The sequence below is a fragment of the Notamacropus eugenii genome, chromosome 7 (assembly GCF_028372415.1).
Source record: "Notamacropus eugenii isolate mMacEug1 chromosome 7, mMacEug1.pri_v2, whole genome shotgun sequence".
NCBI lineage: Eukaryota > Metazoa > Chordata > Mammalia > Diprotodontia > Macropodidae > Notamacropus > Notamacropus eugenii.
The window spans coordinates 152,223,944-152,246,600 of NC_092878.1; the positions used below are offsets into that span (position 1 = coordinate 152,223,944).

The following is a 22,657-nucleotide window of genomic DNA, read 5'->3' on the forward strand; positions in this document are numbered from 1 at the left end:
GTAGAAAGACTGGGATGTGAATCTCTCACTCTAAGTTCAGCATCATTTCCCCTACACCGTACTGAGAGTTCAGCTTCCCCTGCATGGGGGTTGCAAACCATTTTGCTATCATTCTCTGCCACAGTCAAAGGCTTAAAACTCATTTGATGGATGAGATATAATTTATAAGTTAGTAGGTCCTTTGGGCATGTTCCCTTTTGTATGTGAAAATAGCTTACTGACAGGAATCGTGTGAATCTTGTGGCTGGAAAGACTGATGCGTGACCTGAAGCAGCATGCAGAAATGTCAATTAAATGGGGGAATTGTTGCAAATTGTCAAGGAAAAAGAACATAGAATCTGAGATTTAGCCACAATAGTAGCAAAAACATACATAGTACAATGTAGCCCTCATGTAGGAAACTTCATTAATTAATCAATAAACATTTATTAGACACCTTCTATTATGCCAGGCACAGAGCTAGGTAAACAAAACCCAAAACCAAAAGAGTCCCTGCCCTCAAGGAGCTTATATTCTATTGGATGAGACAACTAGCACTCATCCAAGTAAGTATTTATAAAAAGCATATAAGAAAAAGACAAAGCATTGGGTCTGCAGGGGTAGACACTAAGATGCTTGTCATTTTTGCTTCCTCTCATTTGTCCTCTTACTAAAAAGACAACATCCAGTACACAGCCAGAATCTTGTGACAGGCTAGTTCAAACAGGGGAGATCAAGTGGTATTCGTGGCTATTCATTGAGTTTTTCAAAGAAAACCCAATCTATTTTTAAAGGTAATAGAGTTAATAGCAAAGCATCAGGGATACAGCGGTAGGTGACCAATGCTATCAGAAATGAAGCTATATTTTGTGAAGTGCCCAAGATAATGACATTGTTCTATATTCAGTACTTGGAGGATTTTCATAATGACATGTAAGAAATGTCTAATGCCTTATAATCAGTGAGTAGCGTGAGTGGCATTTCCTGAGGTTTACAATGATGAAGGGAAAAAGGAAACAACAGTTTTTCCTGGTGAGCTTGACTTCCCTCCATCCTTTATACTTTTACATGTTATTATTTTGATGGTGATGATGACTTTTAAGATACTTTCTTTGATGTTCCGGGTGGGGAGGGTGTCTATTAAGCTAGTAGAGTGATTTATACCTGGGAGTCAGGAATCCTATTACCCACATTTGGGGAAAAGCATAGTCAATCATACTTAGACTTTATTTTGGAGTTTCAGGGTTTGCAGTCAAGAGCTAACGAGAAAGTGACTTTCTAAGAGTCAACCAAGGGTAGAGAACCTGTGGTTTTCCAGGCTACATGTGGCCCTCTAGGTGTGGCCTTCTGATTGAGTCCAAATTTAACAGAGCAAATCCTTTTATTGAGGAGATTTGTTCTGTGAAGTTCGGATTCTGTCAAAGGGTCCACTTGTGGCCACATGTGGCCTTGAGTCTGTAGGTCCCCCACCCCTGAAAGACCCATGATTGAATCTACTGCCTTTGTGTTAATAGTATTGGTGGGTATAGGGGAATGAGAAGTTGGGCCTCAAATGCATATATTTTGTATTTACTTTCCATAGAAATGCTGCTTTCTCCCAATAGACTATAAGCTATGATAACAGCAAGAAATCTAACATACATAGGAGGGCCTGCTGTACGGGCTCTTAGATCTGCTTCTCTAAAAGGAAAGCAACTTTTGAGGGGTCAACAATCTACTTTAATAAAGCGAATGTATCATTCACTTAGTTCAGGGGAAAAAGTCAGCACCCTGAACTTCAGAGAAAATACAAACAGAGAAATAAAGATCAACAGACAGGGCTTCCAACTAGCTGACTGTAAGCAATACATTCATCACAGATCAACAGACAGGTCTGACTGTCTGACCATTATAGACATACATACATAGTTGCCAAAAAGAGAAGGACCAATATCTGGGTTTTCAAAGGGGAAGATACTCCTTAGCACCTGCCGAGGGTGAGGAAAGTCTTTAACTCTCATTAACACAATTAACGTTACAGCTACTTGAAGGAAAAGATTGTTTCATTTTTGTCCATGTATCCCCAGGGACCAGGAAACCATGGGATTTTTATTGAATTACATTTCATCTACGTTGGTACCTTCTCCAATGACAAACATTGAAACACCATTACATATTAGCAGACTACCACCATCACTGCCACCACTCTCTACACCATTATTACCACTACCACACCATCACTGTCATTACCACTGCTGTAGCTTCTACTGCCACTATTAAGAACTCATATTTACATAAGTCTTTGAAAATCTCAGTATCCTAGTAAGCTTTCTAAGACCATAAGTTGTAGAACAAATGTTGGCCTGCATTAATAGAGTTTTTTCATTGGGAATTCCTTATATCAATGAAATGTAGGTCCAAGTCAAATTACTACAACTTTCTTGTGTTTATATGGTACTTTCACACGTTATTTCATGCATTATCTATTCTGATTGATTTAATTCAACATTTATTAAATGACTGCTACCTTTTAGGCCCTATGCTTGTATATGGCAATATAGAATAAAAGAAAACTTAGTCTTTACCCACACAGGGGATTGACAATCCAGTAGGAGATACAAAAGAAAGGTTCAGAAATCCACAAAGTTACAAAAGAAAAGTCCAGGGTGGTATGACGGATTCAGAAAGAGAATAGTTTCCAGTTGGGAGACTCAGAGAAGAATACATAAAGGAGGCAGCCAGTGAGGATAGACGCCCTTGAAAAAAGGCAAGGATTGTGTGTGTGTGTGTGTGTGTGTAACACCTATTCCACATGTGGAGGAAACACATGTGTAATGCTATAACACCACCAGGGATCTGTTGGACCAGGCATCTTCTTTCCCCTTTTCCAAATGGACAGACTGAGACCTGGTCTATTGCCTCATTGCTCTGAAACAAGTAAAGGAAGGCTTAAAAACAGCTCTTTTGTGCTTTCTCCAACAACCAACCCTGCTTTGGCTTCAATGATTTTATTGTGGGAATCAGATGGATTCAGATTCACTCCTTTAGAGAAAATGCATTCACCAGCTGCATTTAATGAAAATGCAAATTCACTGTTGACTCTCCACTTAAGGTCAGAGTTAGAGCTGAAACGGAAGTTAGAGATCATCTGGTCAAAGCCCCTCCTTTTACAGACAGGAAAACTGAGGCTTGGAGAGGTTAATGACTTCACTAAGGTCACACAGGTAGTAAACCACAGGACGGAATTCCAGCTTAGATTCTGTCACTCTGAAACCAGCATTGTTTCCATTGTATTTGGTTGCCTCCTTTTAATACAATAAGATGCCTCTAGGTATTTGATTTAGCACCTTACCTGAGAGAAAGGATGCTCCAAAATTATTTAATCACGAGTTTTACCTTAGGCATACACTTCATGACAATGTGAGCTCGTTGGGTTTAGGGACTGTTTCTTTTCCTGTACCTGTAACCCCAAAGCCTTGCTGGCACAGTGCCTGGCCCATTGGCATTTAAGGAATACTTCTTGTCCGATACTCTCACATGGTTAAAGGGTTCAGGTTGCTGAACAGCTGCAACTCTCAAGTGGTGACAGCTGATTGTTCCACTATGATATAAATCATTCTTACTTAACACGGATGAAAAATTTTAAAATCTCAGCCCTAATATGAATGGAGAGAATCAACACTCTTCCTCAACATTTTTATTTTCTTTTACCAAATGGCAATTGAGATCTAGAAGGCTTCTGTTTGATGTAAATTCTTAGTACTAGACGGAATGAATACCTTTTAATAATGATTTTCTTTTTGAAAAAATGAGATGTCAAAGGGTGCTGACTGTTCTGAATTTTATCTCTTTTGATTGTAAGAATTTCTGTTCTTGTGTTTGTTTTTTTACTTGCCATTCAAGTTTTTATAAATTTGGGTGGCCAGTTAATTAATTTGTTTTTTCTCTCTTTTGTTCATGAAAGTGTGTAGAGATACACATTTTCTCCTAAGGACTATGGACTACTACTATGTGGTAGGAGCACTGTTCTAACTCCTTCTCACATACAGGTTGGATTAGTTTTTCCTTAAAAAATGGTATTGAAGTTGTCCTCCAGACTTAGCTGGCTCAGTGGCCTAATAGCATGCCATGATGAGCTATTATAGAAAATGTCCATGATGTGCACCAGGTTCTCTCTCATGTCTGGTAGACCGTGATGGGGAACTCAGGCAAGGATGCATCTTTCAGCTGCACCAGCTGTATCAACTCAATGCCTATCCTTGCTGAATAGCTTTCACCTGCTCTGACTTAAAAAAATCTCATTTTGTTCCACAATCTAATCCAAACTACCAGGAGACTGTCCTTAGTCAGGCCTAGCTCAGAAGATGCTTTGACCACATTCAAATATGTGTCACAAGGCAATGGGGCTGGAGCCAGGAAGACCTGAGTTCAAATTTGACTTCAGACACTTACTAGCTATGTGACCCTAGGCAAGTCACTGAACCTCTGTTAGACTCAGTTTCCTCAACTGTAAAATGGGAATGATAATAATAGGACCTTCCTCCCAGGATTGTTGTATGGATCAAGAGATAATGATATTGACAAAGTGCTTAGTATAATGTCTGATTCTATGCTTACTTTTTCTTCTGACCCCCAATCCCAAAGCAGTATAAATATTTTGAAAATGTTTTCCTTGTGGAAAATTAGGTCAGTTAGGCCAGGTCTAGAGAGAACATGAACCTGGGAGAAGATAGAGAATTTACTCCCTATTAAGGGCAAATTAAGCCTTTGTTTTGCTTGTTTTCTGGCATGAATCATCAAGAGTATTATGGATTTATAGAGCTGACCCTAAGATATAAAATGATATACAAAATCTTCATGCTCTGGAAAGATATGACCAGTCTTCAAAAGAAGAGAGAGCAAACTTTCAGTAACCATGTGGGGGGAAATGGCCAAGGGAAAGGAACTGAGGTTTCAACATACCAACTAATTTGAAAGGATGGAAATCACAGATGCTGGAGGAGCTATTTAAAGTCAGGCATTCCAATATATTGCTGATAGAGCTTTGAATTGGAAAATAATCTGGAACTATTTGAGAAAAAGTCAATAACTTTTGACCTTGTAATCCAACTGACTGTTCGTTTTCCCATAGAAAGAAAGTCCATAAGCAGTCTTTGTAGAAAAAAAAAGTAGACAAAGAAAATGCCCATGGTGGAGGGAGGGGACAAGGGCTAAACAAATTAAGCTAGAGTGATGAAATGGAATTATATTGGGCTTTAAGAATGGATGTTGAGGACTTTAGAGAAATATGGGACGATTTTTATGAACTGATAGAAAGAAAGCACAATCTTGAGCAAACAGAGGCTGCATGTTTCAGAGAAAAAAGCAACACATTTGATGGAGTTAGGTTCTGGATTCAAATCTCACCTTTACTATATAATACATGGGTGACTTTAACCTCTCTAGGCTTTGGTTGTTTCATTTGTAAATTTGTATGTATGTATGTATGTGTGTGTGTGTATGTGTGTGTGTGTGAACCAGATGGTCTTTAAGACTCTTTAGCTCTAAATCTATGGTTTAGAGACTTAAGAGAATGTACTGAATACAAAAATAAAAATGAAAACAATACTTAAGGATCTTATTCAAATTTACACACACTGTCTAATCTTGATCTTAAAGAAGCAATGACATGTCATGGACATCATGACGGACATGGTCAATATGTTGATTCACTTTTTTCTGACCAATGCATTTTTGTTTTTGCTACAAGGAAGATATTCCATATTGGGGGCAGATTAGTGGACAGTGTTAGATTTGAAAAAAGTCAATAGAATATATATTTTAAATTCATAGGAAAGGAAAAAGTATAGAAGGAGACACAGATACAGCAATTGTCTTACTACCTTTATAAATTTGATGTAATTACTGAATGGGGTAATTGTTGCTGCTGTTCCATCATTATTAAGGTATTTCTGACTCTTTATGACCTTACTTGGGATTTCTTGGCAAAGATACTGGAATGGTTTGCCATTTCCTTCTCCAGATCATTTACAGATGAGGAAACTGAGGCAAAGAGGGTTAAGTGACTTGCCTAGGGTCACACAGTTTATAAGTGTCTGAAGCTGGATTTGAACTCAGGGAGATGAGTCTTCCTGACTCCAGGCTCAACATTCTACCCACTGTACGACCTAGCTGATCCCAATGGGATGGTGTACCTCTGTAATCCCTGCTACTAGGAAGCCTGAGGCTGGTGAATCAATTGAGTTTAGAAGTTCTGAGCTGTAGTGGGCTAAGGTGATCAGGTGTCACCAGTAAATCTGGCACCAATAGAATGGTGAGAGCCTTGGTGCAGGGAGCCATCAGTCTTTCTAAGAGAAGCAAACTTTCCAGGTTGAAAATGGATCAGGTCAAAGCTCCTTTGCTAATCAGTGATGGCTAGTAAGTGGCCCCTGTGCTTCTAGGCTGGGCTAGATAGGGAAACCCAGCATTGGTGATGATGATAATGATGATAAATGTATATATTTCTTTAAAATAAAGAAGTTTGCAGAGATCCATAGTTTCTTATAGGAACTTCTTTCTTATTCTTTTTATATTGAAATGTTTGTGCTTACTAATGATGAAGTTCATGGTGAAAAATTTAAAAAAATATATACTTCCTCCTCTTCATAGACAGATGGGAGATATAGGTGGGCATTTATATGGTGCCAGGTAGAGTACCACTATCCTTCCATTCACTCATTTTCACAACGTAAGAATTATCCTTGATTTTTCCTTCTCCCTAATGTTCCATGACCAATCAGTTGCTAAGTCTTGGCAGTTCTACCCCTACAATATCTCCAGCACATATGCCCATGTCTCCACTCACAAGACCACCATCTTGGTTTAGATTCTCATCACCCCATGTCTGGACTACTGTAATAGCTTCTTTTTTGCTGTCCCTGACTCAAGTCTCTCCCTTCCCACTCTAAAGCATCTTCCTTCATAGTAACTGATTAAGAAAACATGTAGTAGGAATGTAAAGAATTCCTACCTTCTTAGGACAGTTGAGATAGAAATGATAGTGGCAGGTCTCTTACTTTTGGCTCTGTCTACACACAGCTCAAGGGGAGAGTTGAGTAACATATACACATACACACACACATACACACATAATAGTAATATTATAGTAATAAATTAGGTTAAAACCACTCCACACTGTCATTAAAGATAGTGTTTTTTAAAATTCTGAGATATCAAGTTCTCACATTAACCAAATTTATGAGAGTTTTAAAATTCTTCGAATAAATCCAACAATTTACCAATTCAATTATCAAGCACCTATTACACACAGAATGTTCTGCTTTGCTTCGTTTGGTGGAGCAACCACACAAGTTTTGTTTCTTTTTTTAAAATTAAAAAGCAAATGCAAGGGCTCGTTTGTGACATTGTTGAAAATAGACATCTATTTTCAGTGTGTATAAAAATGTCAGCTTGAAGAAATGAAGAGGAAATGCTCTAGATATATAGTTAGGATGGGTTCCCAGTAAGAAAAACCTCACGCTACCTCTTCCCTTTATCCTAGCTTTCAAATATTCGATCTCAGTTTTTGTTGTTTGTTTCTTTTTTAACAGTTGGCTTCCTGAAAAATTTCTTAAAACAAAAAAGAAGGGATGGGAAGAGATGATAGAACTGCAGGGATGAGAAAAATCAATGATGACAAAATAACTCCCCTTTCAGTTATTTGCCACTCCTCCAAATCCTTCTCTCCAATGCAAGCATAAACAATTATGATTTAGTACTTTTCTGATAGAAATAATCACCCAGGATACTTTTGGTCCTAATGGGCACTCCTTTTGGTTGAAAACAATCATAGGGAATCATTGGATTAATTTAAACTTTTTTTTTTCCAGGTGCAATAGACCTAAATTCCAGACAAACAGCACTCATAACAACTGCCAAAGTATGAATTCAGAAGTAAAAAAAAAACAAAAAACTTATTTTTAGTGATTCTTCTAGACTCTTTACCTATGCTATACAAATGAGGTGAGAGAATAAGAAAAAATCTCACGTATATGGCACCTTAAGATCTGGAGCACACTTTCCTTATAACAACCTAATGATGAAGGTATTGCCAAGTTTCATTATTTACATTTCAGAGATGAGGAAACTGAGACTTTGAAAGTTTTAGTGACTTGATCAGTTGCCACAGCTAGTAAATGCCGAACCAGGTCTTTGCTCCAAATCATTATTCTTTTCTTACTATACCCCATTACCTCTCAAAAGCAAAAGCTAGATCCTAGCACTGGTCTTTCTGAACAGAATGGGGACCAGAACCAGTCCTGATAAGTCACTGCATAAAGAGACAGGCGGGGGTGTGCTGAGGCAGCTCTTACAAGCTATGACCCATTATTAAACTTTCATTGTAGAGCATTTATACCTTGGATATCAGCAAAAGCTACAGATCAAGGCTTGGTTTATTTATTTATTTTTAATTGTCTAGTCTTAAAGTAATGGAGAAAATGTTAATAGTTCAAATTAATCTTAAAAGTATGTCAAATCTACACATCTCCCCCTGGAGAGCCAGTTGTTTAACATTTGCCAGCACACCCTTACATATGGACACTCCTTGGAGCACTGTGAACACAATAGGACACAAAGAGAATTTGGCTCCTGTACGCCAGATCCTGGAAGGCCGTGATGGAGGCCTGATAAGAACGTGATCCCCCACATCCTAGAGAGGCTTGCCAAGTTTATACCAGGGCTTGGAACCAACTCCCATTTGAGAATTGTGCAAAGTGAAAGAGACCAGTTGAGGAGAATTTTAAGAATCACTGAGACTCCATTTATCAACACACACACACACACACACACACACACACACACACACTCATACACACAGAGGAATTATATGAAGAAAACTAAACCATTCTTTACAAAAATAAAGGAAGACAAATAATTGGAAAGGTATGAATTGTACATGGTTGGGTTGTGCTAAAAATAGTCTAAAATTAATGTACAGATTCAGTACCACACCAACTAAACTAACAAAGGGTTATTTTCTAGAACTAGACAAAATGAAATGATAAAATTCATCTGGAGGAACAGAAGGCCAAAAAGTTTATGGATATAATAAAAAAGTAAGGAGGAAGATAGATGTTAAACTATACTATAAAGTAAAAATCATGACAATAATCTGAAGCATCTGAGTGGTACCACGGATAGAGTGCTGGACTTTAAGTCAGGAAGATCTGAGTTTGAATCCTGCTGTGTGGTCCTAGGCAAGTCCCATGATTTTTCTTTTCTCATTTTTCTCATTGCTAAAATGAGGATATTAATAGCACTTACCTCACAGTATTTTTGCGAGTATCAAATGAGACAGGATATGCAAAGGTTTTGCAAACCTTAAAGTGCCATATACAGGCTAATACTGTTATTATTATTATTTATTACTAGTTAAACATAGAAAAAGTTGATGAATGGGACAGATTATGTTAACAAAGTCCAGAAGCAATTGAACATATTAACGTAGCATTCAAGGATATAAATGACTAGGGCTGAGACAATATTCAACAGAAAGTGCGGGAAAAGTTGGAAAATAGTCCAAGAGAAATAAAGCTTAGATCAACAATTCATACACTACATAATAAACCCCAAATAGATATATGACTGAGATATACAAGTCCATATTTTTTCTTAAAAGAGGAAAATGGAAAGAGATACCTTTCTCATTTGTGGGTAGGTGAGTAGTTCTTGACATAATAAAGGATAGACCTAGTCACAGGAGGTAAAATGAACAATTTTTATTCCATAAAATTGAGTTTTCGTACAAACAAAATCAATGCAGTTAGAATTGGAAGGGAAAGAGTTAATGCGAAAATTTTTGCAGGAAATTTTTCTGATAAACAAGGTATAAGAAAAAGAGCCATGCTCCAGGAGACAAATGGTCAAAGGATATGAACAGGCAAATCTCAAGGCAAGAAATTCAAGTTATCAGTGACTATAAGAAAAAAAATCCAAATTATGAATAATTAGAGAAATGCCAAGTAAACCAGTTCTGGTGTCTTGCTTCACATCTGTTAGATGGCAAAGTTAACAAAAGAAGAAAATTACCATTGCCAGAGAGGTTGAGGTAGGTCAGTGACACTAATATTCCTTTGGTAGAACTTCAAATTGGTCCAACCATTCTGGAAAGCAATATAGAGTATGCCTTGTCAAATGACTCAACTTTGGATACCCTCTGACCCCTTGATTCAAAGAAATCAAAGTCAGAGGAAAGACTTCCTATGAACAGAAATACTTCTAGAAGCACATTTCATTGAAGTAAAGAACTGAAAGAAAGTGGGAATCCATCATTTGGGAAATGAGCAAATTGTTGTATATGAATGTAATGGAATATTGTTTAACCATAACAAATGAATAAAAGGGACCAATTTAGAGGCACCTGGGAGTCACACAGCATGAAATGATGTTGCGTGCAGTCAGCAGAGGCACCAGAATTATTTATATCAGGACCAAAATATTGTACATGAAAAGAACTTTGAAAAACTTCAGAATTCAACAATGCAATGATCAATTCTGATTCCAGAATGTGGCTGACAATTGTCTCCCACCTCTTAATGGAGGGGTAATGGACTAGAGGTACAGAAGAAGAAACATTTTCAGACAATACAGATAGGACACACGTGTGTTTTTCTTGACTGTACTTAATAGTGATAAGGAAAGGTTTTTATGGGGGGGTGGTGGTAAGGCCTTGAGAGTCTGGGGGGTATTGATCATGATGCAAAAAAAGAAGAGAAAAGAAAGAAAAGAATATTCAATATTTTTTAAATGCACCAAAGAGAAGAGAAGGCAATTCTGAAGAGGAAATAGACAAGAAGGGCGATTTTGGTACCATAATACTAAATATGTAATATGTATGTGTGCATACATATATATGTATGCACACATACATATATACACATATATGCATGTGCAGTATGTAATTGATCATACGTAATTGATTTCTTATAGTCTCTCTTGTATGATTTGGGATTCTCTTCATGACTTTTGGATAAGGAAATGTTTATTTTGTTAATGATTTTCCAGTTGCAAATAAAAAAAAATTAAAGAATCATATGACTCACTATTTTTGCTGCTACATTTCCTTAGAATCGAGACTCTTCCATATTCAGAGAAACCTATGGCTGGTTCCTTTTGCTTTGTTGCAAATGGCTAGCCACTAGAGTGCCCATATATATCAATTAACTAGGGATATATAGATACAACTAAGGGGGAAAAAAATCAGCTATTTTCCTGAGTACGGAAGGTACAGGGCTTTGTGCTCTAAAGTCACCTTCAAATGACCATTTTTGTCCTCAGTGAACTACGAGTTAAGAAACCACTATTTCTGTTCCAAATCTGCGCTGCCCTAGTTCTATCACTTTAGGCAAGCCAGTTCAGGTGTCGAGACCTTAGTTTCTTGCCCAGTAAAATGAAAGGGTTGGCCTGATGTCCTCTAACATCCCTTTTCCCTCTAACAATCTCAGGAAACCTCCCATTTTTAAAAGGGTCTGAAATTCTACTTTCCAATTTAATAAGAGGCAGTAAATAGAGCACTAGGCTGTGAGTCAGAAGGACATGAATTCAAGACTTCAGACTTTTACTAGATGTATGTCCCTGAACAGTCATTTTAACGTCTGCCTGCCTCAGTTTCCCCAAAATGGGGATAATAACACCTACTTCCCAGGATTGTTGTAACTAGATGATAATATTTGCAAACCCAAAACACTCTACACGTGCTATCTATTATTAATAATAGATGATAAAAGGTTGTGTCCAAGAATGACAAGTGAAAGTATTTAGCTGGGCCTGTCACAAACTGATGCTATCAAGCATCCATCATAGAGGTGGAAGGACCAAGCACCTTCCTCAATAGAGCTGAAGCAGGCAGGGAGAGGTGAATGAGCTCGCCACAAATCACGCAGGGAATTAAGTGACTGGATAGGAATTGCAAGTTGGTCCTTCGACTCCTGACTCAGCGCTGTGCCCTCGAATCCTCCAGTAGCTAACTTTTTTTTTTTAATTGTTTCTGGTTTGGGTTTTTTCAAGTTGTACCTGAAGGTAGGAGACCAGTTTCCTTTGCTATTTCCCTGAGAAGTACAACTCAATGAACTCTTTATTACCTTTTATTTTCCTCTCTCTCTCTCTCTCTCTCTCTCTCTCTCTCTCTCTCTCTCTCTCTCTCTCTCTCTCTCTCGCCCTCCCTCCCTCACCACCCCCCCTCCCCTTTCCCTCTCTGTCTCTCTTTCTCTGTCTCTCTTTCTTTTTCATTTTTACCCCCTCCCTCAGATCTAGAGAGATCTAAAAAGCTCCTCTCCTTGGACAGCGGAGGCAGGTAGGGATGGTGCGGGTGGTCCCCAGTATGCGGGTGAAGGCGGGGTGGTGAGGTGGTGGGAGGCTGAGATGGGGTGCAGTGGTGCTGGGAGGAGGGGAGGACTGCTTGAGTTAGTTCGCTGTCCTGCGTGTATGGAACCTGTAAATGGAAGAACCTCTGCTCCTTTCAGACAGGCAACTGCAGACCTCTGTTCCTTCTCTCCTACGGATCTCAAGGTGCTGCTCCTCAGCTCCGCTCCGCAGCCCATGGGGCCGCAGGCGCTGCATCATCGCAGCATCCCCGAAGGGTCAAGGCAGGAGCTGGTAGCCCCAGTGAGGGGCAGATCCAGGCCCACCCCGTCACCCTCCCAGGAGGTGCCAACCCCTCCTCTTCGGGAGGAAACTTCTCGGCACCCAGCCCGTCCCAGGCAGTTGAGGAGCCTCATCTTTGCCCCCTTCCCTCCGCGATGTGACAGCCTATCCCCATCCCAGCGTGGTCGCTTGGGGAGCCCACGCAGTCTCTGGGCAGCCCCCAAACCCGGACCCTGGGAATGGAAGTCGGGCCGCCGAGCGCCCACCTGTTCTTTCTTCCTTGGGCTAGAGTCTGTCCCTAAGTATCCATCATGTCAATGTCACAGCCAGACGCTCTCTATCTCAGACACCCAGGCGCAGGTATAGACCCAAGTTCAAGTCCTCCCTGCCTCCGGGTCATCCCTCCTTCCAGGTTCAAGCATAGAGACACATTCACGTCTCAAACATCCAGACGCAGGTACAGACCCAAGTTCAAGTCTAATCCCTTTCTGCCCCTTCCAGGTCCAAGCACGCCTCTGTGCACACGCACACCAAGATCCTACGTACTCAAGGGAAAATAGAGGCTAATCCGTCTACACCACAGGAGTTCATTTCATTGCCCCCGAAACCCTAACCCGAGTCTTTCCCCCAAAAGAACTTAAGTCAAAGTACCTGTCGCGAAGACGAGCAGGGTAAAGAGAGTGTAGCACACCATGGTACCTCTGGGGCTCTGGCCTGGGCTCCTCTCGGAGCTCCAGCTCCTTCTCCTGCGTGGAGAAAGGCCCCCCCTGCGAGAGGCTGGCCGCGAGAGGCAGGTTCCTTCCCTAGTGCCGGGCGATCCCCTCCGCGTCCGCGGGGCGCTCCGCGCACAGCCCAGTCGGCTCGGGGCTCGGGTCCGGGGCAGCGGGCGCGCTTAGTGGTCTGCCCTCCGGTGCCCGGCTAGCCGTTGCTCCATCCCAGCCCAGCACTGCCTTCTCTGCTGCCGCCGCCGCCGCTCTGCTGCAGTGAAACCCCTCCCACTAGCCAGTCCCTCCCGCTGGCCTGGACTGTGATGACAAAGTCAACCCGATCCTCCCTCTCCTCTCCTGGCCCTGCGCTCCGGTCCCCTCCCCTCCTCTCCCGCCGACGCCGGGTCCCGGGAGCTCCGGGCCAGGGCGGCCCCTGCTGGACAGTGAGCTTGTAATCTCTGGCTTGGGTCCTGTGGGTCCCTGTTGTGGTCCCTATGGGTCCCTGCTCTTGCACTGTGCCTTCACACCTGGGGCTTCTCTCATGTGGAGGAGGTATAAACCTTGCATTCCTTTCTGTAGAACCCCTAGAGGGTCCCAGACCTTTCCAGTCACCTAGGTCCCAGGACATCTGCTTGTCTGCCTTGCATATCACATTTTTTCTGCTTCATCTGGTCAGACACAGTGCACAGGTTCGAACTCAGCTGTACCTGCTGTACATCAATCCGCCAAGATTATCGCAGTACTCTATTTATGTATAATAAATGTTCAAACAGCCAGATGCACTACCAGTCATTACTGCTGCAGTGTTTGTCTAGTGAACTGAATGCATTAAAGGACTTTCCTTCCTGAAGGAGGGAACAAGTCACTGTCCAGGGGAAAATGCACTTGCATTATATCAGAGTCTTGTCCTTTCCAATGCGCTCTCCCACTCAGGAGCACGTGGAGAGTTTGGGGAAAGACACGTGGGGAAGCTGGTGATGAAAACAGAAGACCCTCCAAGCAGACTCATCTTGGCAGATTGAAGATGCTTGGGGAACTTGGATGGTACATGGAACCTGGCATGTTTCCCTTTCCCTTGTATTCATTTTAATCCATATTTTGAGAAGGGGCCAAGGCTGGCCACTCTTCATTCTCCTCCCCACTCCCCCCCACCCCCCCGGCTTTGCTTCTGACTTATCGGACTTAGCCACTGTTTTTCAGCTGCTTCAAATACCTGTTATCTCTTCATCCTGAAATCTCCCTCCACCATGCTGGCCCCATTCTCCTATTGGTGGCATGGGAACTGGTGAACTTCATTTTATGAGTGCCCGGGCTAGTTATCTGTCATTCCACTCCTTGCTTTATTTCCAGCTTTTCAACTTGGCTGCCAGGTACCCTGTGATGGTACCCATCACCCACCCCACCCCCTTTAAACTCCCTTTTGTGTGCTGTTTTCTTCCCTTAGTGCAAGGTTCCTAACGGACGCCGGCTATGTTTTATTTTCTTGTATTTGTATTTGTATTTCCAGTGTGCAGCTCAATGCCTGCCCCATCATAAGCATAAATTCTCATAGCCTTGACTTTAATGTAACCTTCATTTCCCCAAACATCTCCCCTCCCCCATTCAGAGCCATCCTTTACAAAATAAGAGGGAAAAAAGTGAGAAAAAAACAAGCAATTCAGTAAAACCACGAAGCTCATCAATCAAGTCCATTGGCATAAGCCACATAGTCCACATCCATAGCCTTTCCTCTGGAAAGAAAATAGGAAAGTACATTCTCACATTTCTTCTTTGGTTCAAACTTGGTCATGAATATTATGTAGCATTCAGCTTTGAATTTTGTTGTTTTTTTTTCTGTTTACATCATATAGTTTTTATTTTTCTGGTTCTGCTGACTTCACCTTGTATCAGTTCATAAGTCTTCCTATGCCTTTTTGTATTCTTCCTATTCATCATTTCTTACATCATTTTTATGTGCCAGGTTTGTTCAGCCATTCACTGATCAAAGGACACCTACTTTGTTTCCAGTTCCTTGCTTCTATAAAAAGTATTTCTATAATTATTGCAGGACATCTGGGACCATTCTATCTTGCATCTCCCATGGTCATGTCCAAAGGACTCCTGGACCTTGTCATCTGCCACTACATCTTAAGGACCACATGGCCTTTCCATCTGTCCTGAATCTGAACTCTGCTCTGCACATTGTTTTCCCTAATTAGAATGTGAGCTGCCTTAGCACAAGGGCTGTTTCATTTTTTCTATTTGTATTCCCAGAACTTAGCACCTAATATAGTGCTTTTCTATTCCATTAAGCCAATATTTTATTATTACTCATTTACCATGAAATCTCTAGGTTAAAGATTAGGGCCACTTTCTTAGCATAATTCCAAATTGCTTTCCAGGATGACTGCACCAATTCAAAGCTCTACACAATGCATCAGTTAGTATTCCTGTCTTTCTATAGCCCCTCCATTACCTAATATTCTCATTTTTCCCTCAGTAATCTTTGATAACTTGCTAGGTGTGAGCTGCATCCTCAAAGCTGTCTTGGTTTTCCTTTGTTATCACTGATTTGAAGCCATCTTTTGTATAATTATCGGTAGTTCACGTAATATTTGAACATTTTTCATATTCTTTATTCTCTTATCTGATAGGCAATGGCTTTTGATGTTATATATTTGCATCAATTTCTTACGTATTTTAGTTAGCTAAGTTAGAAGAGATATTTGATACAGAACAAATCTATTACTTCTGGCTTGTGTTTGTCCTTCGTGCCAAAGAAGACCATGCCATCAGAGAAATGATGACATGACTTGCACTTGACTTTATTTTGAGTGGGGGAGGGCTGTGCAAGGTCACCAGCCTCACTTCTCCAGAGTCATCTGAATCCAGTGACCAGATATTCATCAGGATGACTAGAGATGACCCAGGATACAATGGGAGACCTTGGCCCCTTTAGGGCAAGGTTTATGCAGGTGCTCCCTTAGGGTGAGGTAACGCCCATTCATTGAATAGGCTTGTTTAAGAAGGGCATGGACCCTTTAATGAGGCAAATAAAAAGAAAGACTTCCGACTGGGAAGGGAAACAGCAAGAGCTACTATTGATAATCACTGTTAAGCCAGGCAGGTCCAGAAGAGCCCTTAGGTAGGGGCCTTGCTTATCTTAAGATACACTGATTTTGTTTTTGCAAAACTTTTAAAATTTTATGTTTAAAAGGGTCTTAGGGGTTAGCCACCAGAAACTATATGCACTATCAATTTCACTTTGTAGTCACCCCTCATGACTGCTACCTGATTCATTCTCATATTTAATCCCATCATTCTGAGGTATAAAGTAGTCCCAGCGTATGTTTACGTATTTATTAAATAATACAATTAAAAGATGCAATACATCTTTTACAACTAAGAACATAAGCTCAGAGATCCACTCTAGGTCATCAAATGTTAAGTAATCTTGAGAAAATCTCTTTCCTGTAAGTAGTTACTTCTATCACCATATATTAAAATCCAAAGCACCAGTGCAGGAGTCAGGAGGACCTGAGTTCAAATCTCTCCTCAGATACTTGACACTCACTAGCTGTGTGACCTTGGGCAAGTCACTTAATCTCAACTGCCTCATCCTGGGTCATCTCCTGTCATCCTGGTGAATATCTGGTCACTGGATTCAGATGGCTCTGGAGGAGAAATGAGGCTGGTGACCTGCACTGCCCTCCCTCATTCAAAACAAAATCAAGTGCAAGTCATGTCATTATTTCTCTGATGGCACGGTCTTCTTCAGCAACGAAGAACAAATACACCATACACACCATTAAAATCCCAACTCTCTTAGGATTAAATAAATAAAAATTAATTAGTTAAATTAATAGCTTAATTAAATATGCAATTAATTAACAATTCAATAAATAAACACAAACATTTGCTATATTTTAGCTGTGAGAAAGATGCCATTACAAACTGTATTACTATAACTGCATATGTGTTCTCATCACTTTTGGAAACAGTTCGACAATGTTTTGTTCATTTGGCTTACCAAAGCAAATTTCATTGCAAGAATTCTCTTCAGCCTCTTCAAAAGATAAAGGTTATGCTAGTTTTATAAAGAAAGAATATTCTTACATTTTCTCTGTCCTTTCCAGCTTTTCTCTAATCAGGACAGGAAAAAAAATCTGTCTAGCTTCTCTCTAGCCACTACTCTTAAAAGTCTATCTCTAGACATAGTCTTTATCAAGTTATATGATATCTCTTTATCAAGGAAGAGTTGACAATTCCTCGAAGAAAAGTTTTCTTTACCCTCTTTTTTTTACGGCATTTCCACTATTTCTCTCTTTTCATTTGCTGCAAAGATTGACAGCCCAAACTAACCAATCCTACACATTCTGTTCAGTAAATCAATAAACATTTTTATGCACCTACTATGTGCCAGACAATGTGTTCAGCACTGGGGATTCAAAGATGGGCAAAAGATAGCCCGGTCCTTGAGGAGCTTATAATCTAATGGGGGAGACATCGTGCAAAAAAATATATACAAAGCAGTCTGTGCACAGGATAGATAGGAAAAAATTAAGAAAAAACAGTACATTTAAGAAGGATTAAGAAAAGCTTTGGTAAAAGATGAGATTTTACAGCTTCCATAGAGGACACCTGAAAAAGAAATTACACATATAATCATACTATCTGTTTTCTAGTCCTTGTTGGGTTAAGAATTCTCTCCATAGCCATCACTGGATGTGACACTCAATTTGTTTTCTTCCAGTTTCTTTTAAAAGTAGTATGAACTCTTTGTGGTGTATGCCATACATTGTTTCTCTAAACCTAATTTCTGTCAAATTTTCCCATTTTTCCTAGTAATTTTAGTCAGTTCATAAGTTCATGCTCCAGTGATTTGTCTTCTTGAATTTATTGAACGCTAGGTTAAGTTAATCGATTACGTCATCTTTATCTACTCTGTTTTCCTGATCTGCTTTTGTGTTGCTGCTGTTGCTTCTTTAGACCAGTACCAAAGAGTTTTGATGATTATTGATGTATATAATTTGAGATTTGGAAGTGGTAGTCCCCCTCCAGCCCATTTACTCATTCATGAATTTATTATTTTATCTGGCTCTAGTAAGCATTTCTTTGGCAGTTTGATTGGCAAAGCATTCAATCTGAAAGTTGATTTGGGCATAATATTTAAACGGTTGCAACCTTGCCATCAGCACTGAATATACCTCCAGTTATTTCCATCATTCTTTATTAATTGTAATAGTGTAGTTTTGAGTATGTCTTTGTAGTTTGGTTTCCAGATATATGATATGTTTTGTAATCATTTCAAACGAGGCTTCTATTTTCTATTATTTTCTCCTGGGTTTATTGCTATGCGGTAATGCTTTGGTGAAGGTATTTTCTTAGGTGGATTAGTTTCGTTGCTGATTCTCCAGGATTTTCCATGTATACTGTGATGTCTTCAACAAATAGAGATAGTTTTATCTTTGAATACACACATAGCTTTAATTTTTTTTGACTGTTGCTGGCATCTCAAGAACTATGTCAAATAACAACAGGAAAAGAGGCATCCTTGCTTTACTCCTCTATGTATTGGAAAAACTCCTGTTCTCCCATTTCATATGATCCTAAAAAGGCATTCTATGTTTACATTTTTGTGGTTTTTTTTTAAAGCATAATGGATTGTTAAAATTTTTGTTTGCATCTGTTGATATAATTATGTAGACTTGGAAGATTTTATATGTTTAATCATATTAATTGTTTTCATAATGTTGAACCATCCTTGATTCTATGTATTATAAATTCAGTTTCATGATAATGAATGTTTTTCGGGTATTTTGCCAAGTCTTTTTGCCAAAATTTTATATAAAATTTTTGAATCAATATTTAATTAGTGATATTAATCTGTATTTCTCTTTGGTTTGTCCTTCTCTTGTTTTGTAGGATCAGATCCAACTTAGGTCTCTGGCATGTAGACTATACTAGTTTCTCATTAAAAGGCAGTAAAACCATCCTCAAGATTTATCTGGCCTGGGGACTAAGGCTCAAATAAATCATTGACTTACCTTCCTAGTTGCTTCAGTATGAAAGCTCAGTATACTGAGTAATCTAGGGCTCCCCAGGACTGATATACACTGCTGCCTGTATATGCCATTGGGACATAGCAGAAAAGCTGTGCCTAACTGAATCAGTAACGTAGTTTTGTTGGATATCTGTTGCATGGAATTGCTAAGCAAACTTTCTTTTTTGGTTAAATGCTAGATGGTCTGCCAGTATCTCATTTCATTCTGATACTGAGCTTGAACCAACAGATGGGCCTCAATCAGATGTGACTGAGAACATTCGATATTAGGACTGTAATGGGGAATTAGCCCAGTCCTTTGAACAAATACTATTAGCTCTGCCTGGTGCCAATCCATGTGAATGTTTGTTGAGTTGGGAGATGCCTGAATTCAGAACATGTTTAGGTATTCTTCTATGACAGTTTCTGGTCTGCTGATTGTCTGATGAAGGAAAGTTTTCAAATAATTACTCAAAGAAAACCCAGTGCATATACAAATGGCATTAACTGGCTAACTGACTTTCCTCTTTTCTTGGTGACAATAGAGGAAGAAACAGTTGCTAACTTGGGGTTGTTGATTTTGACTTGATTGGGTTTCATTCTTTTCTGTTCTTAGATGAATGAGTATAGGAGGTGGAAAGTACCAGGGAATAAAAGTATGCCCTCCCCTTTTTTTCCTTTTTTGGGGGGAGGGTGGTGCTTGTACTTCTGTGCTATATCTTTTCAGTAAATATCCATTTGAAAAAGATAATTTGAGAGACCAGTCAAGAAAGAGGTACAGCTGAGCTCTCCTGTAGAACTAATCCACAAAGATCCTGAAAATGCACCAGATCAAGTCCTGCCTAGAAAATCCAAGGAAAAAAACAATGGTGAGTCATTTTTCCAGCCCAGGATGGCATAGGGAGACAGGTAGAGAGTTCTGTTGACTCTGAGTTTGAGGGTCTAGACAGGAGCACACAGTTCCCTCATCTCTAACATGTTCACTTAGCACTCCCTCCTTCACTACCCACTTTGTGGCAACACAAACCAACTAACCCACAGGTTTGCAACAGAATTCAGCTCTATACTCTAGCCCCCTCTTCCCAATCCTTTGGAAACAAAAAAAAGGAGAGGCTTATTCAGGCTGTGATGGCACTATATAGTGTGGCAGTGCTCTGTGCTTAACAGAGTTCAACCAGAGAGCTGAGACTCAGAGAAAACTAGGGCAATGTGGCACTCCACCAAGCCAGAGGGAAAGAATCTAGCATCCAGATGGGGCCATTTCTGTCTCCCTGGAAGTTATGTGGGTCAGACACCATGGCTTGTGAGCCATGAATAGTCTAATAAGGGAGGATGCTGAGACAGCTTGGAGGTCAGAACCCTAGTGGAACATGCTCAAAATGGAAGAAATCAGAAAGTAAGCAATACTTTCTGACTTCTTCCACTTTGAGCATGTTCCACTAGGGTTATATGTATATATATGGTCTTCTGACTATAAGGTGGAAAAAAAAAGAGGAAGAAAACTCAATTAAAGACCTTGAACATGAGCAGAAAAACAAGCGTTAACAACAGAAAGGAATATAGCTTCCAGATTAGGTAAAAGGTCCCAGAAATCTATGAATAAATACTGCAAGACAAAGGAAAATTACCCAATACCTGACAAGGCAGAGGAACCCATCGAGTCCCAAGAGAAAATAGAAGGATGTTTCTGAATTGTTTAAAAGGGAAATAAAAATGGCAAAAACAGAATTTATGACTCACACATCAGAAATAATTGGCAGAATAGAAAGACTTGAATCCATGCTGGCAAGTCTCACCAAAGAAACAAAAGAGAAGATAACTGATTGATAATGTAAAAATAAGTAAAGGATAATCTGGAAGAGAAGCAAAAAGCAATAGCATGGAAAGAAAATATGTTCATACAAACAAAACATATTGATCTCAAAGACAAGATACATAGAGACAACTTAAGAATTAGAGGACTCTCAGGAGAACGTGACAAGTTGAAAAACCAAAACACTGTAATACAAGAAATAATACAAGGAGACTGCCTAAAATTTCTGAACACAAAAACAGTTGCAATTGAAAGAATCCATTTATGACCTCTAGGGGAAAAATAATAATACTGCAAACTTCAAATAGTTAAATTTAACAATCCCATTAACAAACCATAGATTTTGCACACAACAAGAAGAAAGACTTTCAAATAGGAAGGAAAGGAAATTCAAACAACACAAGACTATTCTGCATTCACCAGAAATTGCAGAAAGACATGGAGTAAACTATTCCCAAGAACAAAGTAATTTAACATGCAGCCCATGGTGACCTACTCTTCAAATCTGAACCTAAATATGAATGCTAAATGATGGACAGTCAACAAAAAAGAGGCATTTAAAATATCCTTACATGAAAAACAAAGTCTGGAGAAATTACTTTTTTTTCGAGCACCCTAGAAATACAAGGACAGACAAATTCAGCAACCAAGGTGTTGGGACTGGAAGCTCAATTCCGTGTGGACAGTCTCGGGCGGGTAAAAGTGGGACTTCTAAATCTTAGAGTCTTACGAGGCCCTCCATGAACAGCGGGGGTTCGAGAAGGTCAGACCGAGCTAGCTCGGCTAGCTCGGGTATTTCCGCCTCTCCCCCGGAGATACCTGATGGGTGGAGTCTCCCTGCCCTCGAGGTCGTCCCGGATTGGAGCACACCTAGTTACCTAACAGCACGGTATTGAGATGCAAACTGTGTGGCTGAAGATTAAGTAGGATTGAGGAAGCCTAAAAGCTTTCTTAGCACGTGTGGAGCCAAAGAGAAAAGTAGGGCTCCGCTTCTTTTCTTTCCTCTCTCCCCTCCCCCTCTCTCCCCGCTTGTACTTCTACTTCCATTCCCTTAAGCTTAGCCTTCTTAGGAAATTTCCTCCTAAAGAAGACCCCCTGCACTTGTAACCGAAACCCTGTAATAAAGCTCAACCCCTGTTTGACTCTGGAACGTCCTTTCTCTCATACGTGCATCCGGCGTGGCCAGCCGAAGACCTGGACAGGTAAGAAAGACTCGGGTAGCCCAATACAGGCCTCTAGGCTTGGCACCAAGGAAAACAAAATAACCACAGTTTCATGAATAAAACTCCTGAGAGACAGTTTCCAGATAAATAATGATCAATTTATTAATTAGGCTAGCTAGTAATCAATAAATGGATGATCAGTGGTTTCTCTAAATAACCAAAGTTGCCAAGAGAGACTATAATACCTTAAATCATATACCTTCTCACAGGAAACTCCTGGACAAGTGAAGTTCAACCATGATTGGTGGACATTTAATGAGGATGTAGGCTAAAATTCTTCATCTCTTGATGAGGATGTTGATTGATTATGAGT

At 40.0% G+C, this 22,657-nt stretch overlaps 1 protein-coding gene across 1 annotated transcript in view; it reads right to left on the reverse strand.

Moving 5' to 3' along the window:
• PARM1 (prostate androgen-regulated mucin-like protein 1) overlaps positions 1-13,565 on the reverse strand; it is a 127,787-nt gene extending 114,222 nt beyond the window's left edge. Inside the window, exon 1 of the mRNA XM_072624236.1 lies at positions 13,231-13,565. Coding sequence (XP_072480337.1) covers positions 13,231-13,273 — 43 coding nt within the window. The 5' untranslated portion in view covers positions 13,274-13,565. The remainder of the gene's footprint in view (positions 1-13,230) is intronic.
• Between the last annotated feature and the right edge of the window lie 9,092 nt (positions 13,566-22,657).